This window comes from Epinephelus moara, chromosome 8 (genome assembly GCF_006386435.1).
Source record: "Epinephelus moara isolate mb chromosome 8, YSFRI_EMoa_1.0, whole genome shotgun sequence".
NCBI lineage: Eukaryota > Metazoa > Chordata > Actinopteri > Perciformes > Serranidae > Epinephelus > Epinephelus moara.
Window position 1 is genome coordinate 45,405,565 of NC_065513.1, and position 10,351 is coordinate 45,415,915.

Consider the following 10,351-nt stretch of genomic DNA (forward strand, 5'->3'; position numbering starts at 1 on the left):
AGATGTCAGAGTGGGCTGCCCATGACAGGCGCTCCGAGCGGTTGGGGGGTTCGGTGCCTTGCTCAGGGGCACCTCGGCAGTGCCCAGGAGGTGAACTGGCACCTCTCCAGCTACCAGTCCACACTCCATATTTGGTCTGGACGGGGACTTGAACAGGCGACCCTCCGGTTCCCAACCCAAGTCCCTATGGACTGAGCTACTGCCACCCCCATGTGGTCCAAACCCCTCTTCCATTTAAATCTGGAAGCTCCACCCCTCAGCCGAAAACATCGGTCTCTCCTCAGCCCCCCATAAGTAATGAACAGTCCCTAAAAAACCCCTAAAAATACTGTAATACGCTGATTATGCTAAAAATACTGCAGTACTCAGATTACACTGTAAAAAATATTGTAATACTCTGATTACCCTGTAAAAATACTGCAGTACCCTGTAAAAATACCACAGTACTGTGATTACACTGTAAAAAAGACTGTAATACTCTGATTATACTGTAAAAATACCACAGAACTCCGATTAGACTAAAAATACAGCAGTACTGTGATTACACTATAAAAAAGACTGTAATACTCTGATTACACTTTAAAAAATACCACAGGACTCCGATTAGACTAAAAATACAGCAGTACTCTGATTACACTGTAAAAATACTGTAATACTCTGATTGCCTTGTGAAAATACCGCAGTACTCTGATTACATTGTAAAATATACTTTAATACTCTGATTATACTGTAAAAATATTGCAGTACTCGGATTACACTGTAAAAATACCACAGTACTCCGATTACACTAAAAGTAGCGCAGTACTCTGATTACACTAAAAGTACCGCAGTACTGATTATACTGTAAAAATAGAGCAGTAATCTGATTACACTGTATAAATACCGCAGTACTCTGTTTACACTGTATAAATACTGCAGCACTCTGTTAACATTGTATAAATACTGCAGTCCTCTGAGTACACTGTAAAAATACCACAGTACTCTGATTACACTAAAAGTACCGCAGTACTCTGATTACACTGTAAAAATACAGCAGTGTTCTGATTACACTGTAAAAATACCGCAGTACTCTGTTTACACTGTATAAATACCACAGTACTCTGTTTACACTGTATAAATACCGCAGTACTCTGTTAACACTGTATAAATACTGCAGTACTCTGATTACACTGTAAAAATGCCGCAGTACTCTGATTGCACTGTGCAAATCCCACAGTACTCTGATTACATTGTATAAATACTGCAGCACTCTGTTAACATTGTATAAATACCGCAGTACTCTGTTTACACTGTATAAATACCGCAGTACTCTGTTAACACTGTATAAATACTGCAGTACTCTGATTACACAGTAAAAATGCCGCAGTACTCTGATTACACTGTACAAATACCGCAGTACTCTGATTACACTGTAAAAATGCTGCAGTACTCTGATTGCACTGTGCAAATCCCGCAGTACTCTGATTACATTGTACAAATACTGCAGTACTCCGATTACATTGTAAAAAATACTGTAATACTCTGATTATGCTGTACAAATGCCGCAGTACTCTGATTACACAGTAAAAATGCCACAGTACTCTGATTACACTGTATTAATACCGCAGTACTCTGATTACACTTTAAAAATACTGCAGTACTCTGATTACACTGTAAAAATACCGCAGTACTCTGATTACACTGTAAAAATGCCGCAGTACTCTGATTACACTGTTGTTTTCTTGTTAAACAGGAAGCTCTGAGCAGGATCATTGGCACGTTGACCAATAAGAATGAAGAGCTCCAAAACTTCCTGGAAACACTTGACAACACACGCACAGGCCTGCAGGTCAGCGGCTGATTGGCTGAGAGGGAGCAGAGGGGAGGGGCTTAGGAAGGAAAAGTTACGATAAGAGAAATAAAATAATTAAAGTGAACTTTGTCCAATCAGGAAGAGTCATGTAAGGTGATGTCAGAGCTGGAGGCGGAGCTGGAAAAGTTAAGCTCTGCCCTGGAAGAGAGAGGGGCGTGGCTTCGCAGTGTCATTGAAGAGGAGAAGCAGAGGAAAGATGCAGAGCTTCAGGTCAGTTTCCTGATGTTTAAAAAAAAGGTTTTTATTTTCTCACATGAATTTAAAGAAGAAAAATAATGAACGTTTTGATTTTATTTATGTGACAAACAGTCACCGTCTGACTTCCTGTCTGATGTTTCAGAAGCAGCTGTCAGCGGGAACATTCGCTCTGCAGTCGTGTGAAGAATTGCTCGAATTTGCAAATCAAACACTGACCATCACCAGCGAAGAAGAATTCCTCAAGGTACGACAGGACAAAATCATCAGTTCAAGTCAAAACAACGAACATTAACAAACACAAACAAAAATACACTCATGAATGCAAAATTATTTGGAAACTTTAAATCATTAATTTTATCATTCTAAATAATTATTAAATATTTTATCTGTTTGTTTTCCAGGCTGCAAAACAAATCAAAGAAAGGTTTGTTCAACATTTAAAAAGTTTATACATAAACATATGTGTGCAGATGTTTGTTTATATTTGTTTTTACATATATATTCATTTTATTTTGAGAGAAAATTAAAGTTACGTATGTAACTACGGTTCTATGAATCCTGGATGACCGCCAGAGGAGGTGCATAAGCACTGAATGACTCCATCTTGCACATGCGCAGGTCGAGTAGTTATACCAACAAAGTCACCTGTGACCCCCTGATCAAGATCAAGATCAAGATGCTTTATTGTCACAAGATAATGTACAAGTACATACACTGTGAAAAACTTATGTTGGGTCTTTGCTCCGTGGTTTAAAAACACAATACATAATAATGATACTAGAATAAAAATAATAAGGGATAAAAGCAGGTATGTTAAAAAACTAATTAAAACAGTTAAAAACTCAAGGCAATATACAGTCATGATGTCGAAGAGTTCATTTGTTGAGCAGTCTCATGGCCTGAGGAAAAAAACTATTTTTCCTTCTGTCAGTCTTGGTCTTGATATGTTCATATCTCCTCCCTGAGGGTAGTACCTTGTATAAGTAGTTGTGGGGATGAGTGGGGTCCTTGATAATCCTCTGGGACTTCCTGAGGCACCGCTGATTGTACAGCTCCTCCAAGCTGGGTAGTGTGCACCCAGTGATCCGCACGGCTGAGCTCACCACCCTACTGAGGGCCTTGCGGTCTTTTGCGGTGCAGTTCCCATACCAGCTGGTGAGACTGCTTGTCAGCAGGCTCTCGATTGTTCCTCGGTAGAAGGCCCTGGTGGTGTGGGGACTCAGGCCAAACTTCTTAAGCCGCCTTAGTCCATGTAGGCGTTGTTGTGCCTTGGCAACCACCGCAGTTGTGTGGACTTCCCACTTCAGCTTCTCATGGATGTGTACGCCTAGGTACTTAAAGGACTCCACCCTCTCCACCGCTTCTCCTTTGATGGTGAGAGGAAGATGTGGGTCCCTTCCCCGCCTGAAATCGATGATGACCTCCTTAGTCTTGGAGACGTTCGTCAGGAGGCGGTCCTCCTCACAGCGCTTCCCCAGGTTGACCACTGCCTCTCTGTATGCCGTCTCGTCATCCCCGGTGATCAGCCCCACCACCACCGTGTCATCCGCGAATTTCACGATGGTGGTGGATGGATGAGAGGCCACACAGTCATGGGTGTAGAGAGAGTACAGGAGCGGACTGAGGACACAGCCCTGTGGTGCTCCGGTACTCAGGCTCAGTGAGGAGGACGTGCAGTTGCCCACTCTCACCACCTGGGGGCGGCCCGTCAGGAAGTCCAGGATCAGGTCACACAGGGCTGTGGGCAGGCCCAGGTCCCGGAGCTTCCCGACGAGCCTAGGTGGAACTATAGTGTTGAACGCGCTGCTGTAATCAACAAATAGCATCCTCACATAAGTGTTTCGGCCCTCCAGGTGGGAGAGTGCAATGTAGAGGACGTGGTTTATGGCGTCCTCTGTGCTTCTATTGGTGCGATAAGCAAACTGCAAGGGGTCCAGGGTGGGGGGGAGCAAGGAACATATTTGTGCTTTCACCAGTCCCTCAAAGCACTTACTGGCTATAGGGGTTAGGGCTATGGGGCGCCAGTCATTGAGACTGGTCACCTTCTGCTGTTTGGGGATGGGAATGATAGTGCTGGACTTAAAACAAGTTGGAACAGTTCTGAGGGAGAGTGACTCATTGAATATACCCGTGAACACCCCCGCCAGCTGGTGGGCGCAGGCTTTCAGGACCCGTCCAGGTATGCCATCCGGACCAGCTGCCTTACGTGGGTTGATCCGGCGGAAGGAGCGGCGGACGTCAGCCTCGGTGATGGTGAAAGGACGGTCCTGCTCTGCGTCGGAGGGGGGTTGAGGGGGGGTCTGCTCTCCCGCATGGGTGGTAGGGAGGGAGGGGCCAGTTGTGCTGGTGGGCGTGACAGAGGAGTCAAACCTGGCATAGAACATGTTAAGTTCATCCGGGAGGGTGGGTGTTATTTGTGGGGTATGGATGGAATTTCCCTTATAGTCAGTTATAGCCCGGAGTCCACACCATAGATGTCTCGGGTTGGTAGTAACGAGCTTGGACTCCGTTTTCTGACCGTACTCCCTCTTTGCCCGTCTGATGGTTGCCATGAGAGCGTATTTTGCCTTTTTATACTCCTCTTGAGAACCAGATTTGTAGGCCACAAGCCGGGTATGGAGAGCTGACCGTACTTCAGCATTCAGNATGGTTGCCATGAGAGCGTATTTTGCCTTTTTATACTCCTCTTGAGAACCAGATTTGTAGGCCACAAGCCGGGTATGGAGAGCTGACCGTACTTCAGCATTCAGCCATGGTTTCTGGTTAGGCATGGTTTTCACTTTTCTCATGGGGACAACCTCCTCTGTACACTTACTGATGTAGCTAGTGACAGTGTCAGTGTAGTCATTCAGATTTCCTGCAGCCTTGAATGCATCCCAGTCAGTGTTGTCAAAACAATCCTGGAGGATGGCTTCTGATTGGTCCGTCCAGCGATGCACCGTCCTGTAGACGGGGCTTCCCGTTTCAGCCTCTGCCTGTAGGCGGGGACGAGCAGGATCGAACAGTGATCGGATTTGCCAAAAGCCGGACGGGGGAGGGCTCTGTAACCATTGCGGAAGGGGGTGTAGCAGTGGTCCAGCGTGTTTACTCCACGGGTTCCGAACTGGATATGCTGTTGGAGTTTAGGCAAAAGCTTTTTCAGGTTCGCCCGGTTAAAGTCTCCCGCGATGACCAGCGCCGTGTCCGGCTGTCGTGTCTCCTGCCGGGTGATCGCGCCGTGGAGTTCCTCCAAAGCAACGTCTGTGTCGGCATGTGGTGGGATGTAAACAGCGGCAATGGTCACTGAAGGATGACCCCAGACAGGCTATATCTTCCAGTGTCATCAGAGGATCTGTTCTTGCAGAATCTTCTCGCGAAGCCACGAGGATTCTGAATGACTGAACACTCATCCAGGATTCATAGAACCGTAACTTTAGTTCTTTTTTATCCTTTTTGACTGCCAGAGGCGGTGCATAAGCACTGGATGACCCATACCAACAGAGTCACGAGGAAAGCCAAGTACATAACTCATTCAAGCTTGTTTGACAGGTGTATACTAGCGGTACCATCCACATATGCTCTCAGAGCCAGCACAGGGTCTAAGCGCTCCAACTTGTCGTCCCCTTCCCCATCTGGTGGGTCAAACCGCACCAGCTGGATGGGCCGATTGAGGTGCAGGCTCGACAAAACCTTAGGCAGGAATGCAGTATTCGGCCATAAGGTGACCCCTGAGCCATCCGAATTCCATCTTAGACAAGAACCACTGACTGACAAAGCATGAAGCTCCCCTACACGCTTTGCTGAAGAGATGGCGAGGAGGAAGGCAGTCTTTGCAGACAACCATCTCAGTCCTGCCTGTGCCAGTGTCTCAAAGGGAGGCAAGCATAGAGCATCCAGCACCAAGGACAGATCCCATGCTGGAGCTCTCGGCATTTGTGGGGGACGTAGTCTCAGAGCCCCCTTCGAAAAGAGGGACACCAGCCTGTGGCACCCCACCGTGTTGTTATCGACTCGCACATGTTGAGACGAAATAGCGGCTACGTACGCCTTCAGGGTAGAGGGGGACCGACCGCCATCCAGGAGAGATTGTAAGAACTCCAGAATGGTAGGCACAGAGCAGTGCACAGGGTCCTCGTCCCTGCTTGAACACCAAGCAGAGAACAGCTGCCACTTGTTCTCATACTGCGCCCAGGGTCATACCAAAGACTATAAAAATGGGACCCATTGCCTCCCTGCTTGGCACTCAGCATCAGGGGTTGGAATTGGGGGGTTAGATCACCACGTGATTCCTGAGCACGGCACCGCTGCTGCTCACCGCTCCCTCAGGGGATGGGTCAAATGCGGAGAACAAATTTCACACACTCAGGTGTGTGACAATCAGTGGAACTTTACCTTTTACCTTTACGTAGACGGTGCCCTGGTGTTCAGAACAGTATTATGAACGGTGTCTATACACTCACTCAGCAGTGGGTCGGGCCCTGCAGAGGCCAAACCCACAGTTGAAGGCGGCAAGGGTCAGGATGCCAAACCTGTCCCCCTAGCTGAGACAGGAGATCTTTCCTGTCAGGGAGGCACCATAGTGAGCTGCAACACAGCCTGTGCAGCAGAGGAAACCACGTCCGTCCCGGCCAAAAGGGGGCCACCAGAAGCAGCCCTGTTGAAGAACCCTCTGAAGTGTTGCCATAGGGTTAGGGGTTAGAGGGACCAGTGGGAAGGCATAGAGGAGACCCTCTGGCCACTCGTGTGCGAGGGCATCCTGTCCCAGAGAGCTGGTCTCCTCTGTCCAGGAGAAGCACAGGGGACAATGGGTTGTCCCCTCTGAGGCGAAAAGATCCACTTTTGCCCTGCTGAAGAGGTCCCAGATGCTGCGGACCACCTCCGGGTGAATCCACCACTCCCCCGGGCAAGGCTTGCAGCGGGAGAGGAAGTCTGCTACCTTGTCCTGCTTCCCTGGAAGAGACATTGCTCTCAGGCTGGCTAGCCGGGGGGCTGCCTAAGTTAAAAAGCCCCAGGTCACCTGCAGCAACTGCGCAGACCTGGTGCCCCCTTGATGATTTATGTGGGAGATGGTTGTGATGTTGTCCCACTGCACAAGCACATGTCTCCCCCTCAGGTATGGGAGAAAGTGCTCGAGCGTTAGGGGTACAGCCCGTAGCTCTAGCACGTTGACATGGTCCGTGCGGACTCGAGCAGACCACTGTCCTCAAGCTGTTCTGTTCTGCCACATTGTTTCCCATCCTGAGAGGGAGGCATCGGTCGTGACGGTCCCCGATGGGGCAGAACAGAGCCCATGGGCATGCCCTGCAACATGAATACCCTCTCCCACCACAGGGACAAGGCGAGGAGGCATCACCGCGACACCCTGATCTTCCTGTGCCTGTACCACTTGGCGTCTAGATGAAAGCTGTTCAGCCATCTTTGAAGGGGGCGTAGTGACAGCAAGCCCAAGGGAACCACAGTTGCGGCAACCATCAACTTGCCCAGGAGGCGCAGAAACTGCATGTAGGGCAACTACTTTCCTCCTCGGAAAAGGGGTAGGAGGCAGAGGATGTCGTCCACCCGCTGAGAAGACAGACAGGCTTTCATGGTGACAGTGTCTAGAGCCACACCCAGGAAGGTGGTGCTCTGGGAGGGGACTAGGCAGCTCTTCTTGGGGTTCACTGTGAGACCCAGCCAGGCCATGTGGGCTAAAAGCGCAGCTGTATCCTGAGCAACCTGAGACTGGGACGGTGCACGCACCAGCCAGTCATCCAGATATGGGAGGATTTTCATGCCCTGCGACTGCAGGGACGAGAGGGCTGCAGCCACACATCTGGTGAACACCCGTGGGGAGAGGGAGAGGCCAAAAGGAAGCACCCTGAGCTGAAAGTGGTGGCCTTGAAAGGCAAAATGAAGGAATTGCCTGTGGTGAGGCATGATGGGGACATGAAAATAGGTATCCTTCAGGGTGATGGACATAAACCACTCCGCTCTGGCAATCACATGCAGAACCTTTGCTGTGCTGAGCATGTGGAAAGGCATGACCTTCAGGAACCTGTTGAGTCCCCTTAGATCGAGGACGGGGCGAAGTCTGCCATCTTTCTTTTCCACAAGAAAGTATGTTGAGTAGTATCCCCCGGGCTGTGACAGGGGATCTACTGGCTCGATGGCACCCTTGACCAGCAGGGCAGACAGGTCCTATTTTACGGTTAGGGCTTTTGCCGGGGTGCTTAAGGTGGTCATTTTGACCCGGCTGAAGGCTGGGGGCCAGCGTTGAAACTGCAGTTTGTACCCCTGGGCTAGAGTGGAGACCACCCAGGGATCCGGGGTGTAAGCCGCCCAATAACTGAGCTGCTGGGAAAAGCAGCCGACGACCGGCCCGGGGCCTCAGTTCCTGGCCCCCCGGACTCTGGAGGCCCTGGGGGGGCGTCGGTTAACCTCCAAAGCCCTAGGTTGTCGGGAGGGCTGTCAATCGGGGACCTGAAAGTCCTGGGCTGCCCGTTGAGCGGGTCGCTGCACTGGGCGCTCTGGTGGCCATCGGGATAATCCTGTGACTGAGAGCAGTGCTGCAGGGCAGCTGAAGACTCTCTCAGTCTAGCGGGGGGAGGCACACTCCTGTGTAGACCTGAGAGCTGCTGCCTGGTCTGTCTGGCTTGGACCGTCCGCTCTAGTGCCTCCAGAGCAGCCGACCCAAACAACTCCCCCGGTTCCACCAGAACACTGCGGAGGGTCCTCCTGCATGCCTTTGTGAGGGGTGACTGAGCCAGCCAAACTTGGCGACGGGCCTGAACCAGTGTGGACATTACCTGCCCCAGCTCCCTGGACATAAGGGCAAAAGCCTGCAGGGACGCATCACTAAAATTATGAGCCGAAGTGTCCAGCATAGCCTCCTGTAGGGAGGATGAGAGGGCGAGCATAAGGTGTGACATGGACTTCCCTATTCGGCCCATGCGATCTGCTGCGTCATAGGTCTTGGACAGCAGGTGATCTGTGATGCGACACTGGGGTGAAGGGCACCTGGCATTCAGCCTAAGGGCTTCATCAGGGGAGACAATACGCGTGGCCACCGTTGGCTCAATAGCCGGCATGCGGCCAAAGCCAAACTTGGCTGCATCTTGCATGGCTGCCAGGGTTTGGCCATCAGACGTTGTATGAGAGAGGGCTCTAGAATCACTCCAACATGCATGCAATTCCTTCAGGTATTCCTCTGAAGGAGGCACAGTAAAGGTGGCTGGGGTTGGACCACGCCTGAAAAAAGCACTTGCCAGAGGCAGCCGGGCTTGTGGTACATCAAGCTGCAGACGAGCCAGGCCCGTATGAATGATGGCCCCCATGGAACTACTCTCTGAGCCCTCACCTGAGCTGTGGGTCGAGGAACGGGAGCCCGCTTCTGAGGCATGGGAGACCATGTCATGAGGGACCGTGTCTGTCTCATATTCCCCAAATTCAGTGGCTGAAGCTGCCGTCAAGAGGATGTCATCCTAGGCTAGGCTGGGTTGGGGCCAAGCTTTGGGCTGAGGTTAGTGACCGTCCTCAGGCTGCAGAGGAGCCATGCAGGCGGTACAAAAATGAGTGTTCATCATAATGGCGGCTGCCAAATATGAAAACAACACACAATGAACAACGTCTGCTGGGAGTGGGAGCGAAAACACTGTCCTCACCAACAAAGGTTGCAACAAGAAACCAGAACAACCAAAGATGTTTAGTGGTGCAGGTAAATTAGCTCAAGCAGTAACGCTGCTGCTAATTATAGAACAAAGTCAATTCCAAATAGGTATTGCTGTAACTAAAAAACAGCCTAGGTACGACCGAGTCGTTACCAATAATTCACTTAGCTCAAAATAAATCAAGTTAGCCTAAGTGGAAGCACTGTTGCTAACCCAGATAAGGCAAATTGTGATTTGTGATATTGGGCTTTATAAATAAAATTGATTGATTGATTGATATAATAATATATAACAAGATATAACAAGACACATCTATGCTGTGAGAAGGAGCGAAAACACTGCCATCACCAAGTCGTCATTATCAACAAAGGTAGCTTGCCCCTGTAAACTTTTAAACAAAACAGGTACAACTATAAGTTGCCGCAACATAAAATAAGTTAGCTGTAGCGGACACGCTGGTGCTAACTTTAAACAAGCTACAACAGAGCACACCTATGCTGGGAGAGGGAGCGGAAACACTTCCGTCACCAACAAAGTAACAATATAGCTTTTGAGGAATTTCAGTCAGGATTTAGAGTGCATCATAGCACTGAGACAGCACTAGTTAAAATTACAAATGACCTTCTGATTGCTTCAGACGAAGGACTCGTCTCTGTACTTGTTTTATTAGATCTTA

The 10,351-nt window shown here is 49.6% G+C and overlaps 1 protein-coding gene across 1 annotated transcript in view; it reads left to right on the forward strand.

The window, feature by feature from the left end:
• The window catches only part of LOC126394672 (FSD1-like protein), a 31,328-nt gene that overhangs the window by 12,254 nt on the left and 8,723 nt on the right, over positions 1-10,351 (forward strand). The window contains exons 2-5 of the mRNA XM_050051666.1: positions 1,733-1,828; positions 1,931-2,062; positions 2,193-2,294; positions 2,452-2,474. Coding sequence (XP_049907623.1) covers positions 1,733-1,828; positions 1,931-2,062; positions 2,193-2,294; positions 2,452-2,474 — 353 coding nt within the window. The remainder of the gene's footprint in view (positions 1-1,732; positions 1,829-1,930; positions 2,063-2,192; positions 2,295-2,451; positions 2,475-10,351) is intronic.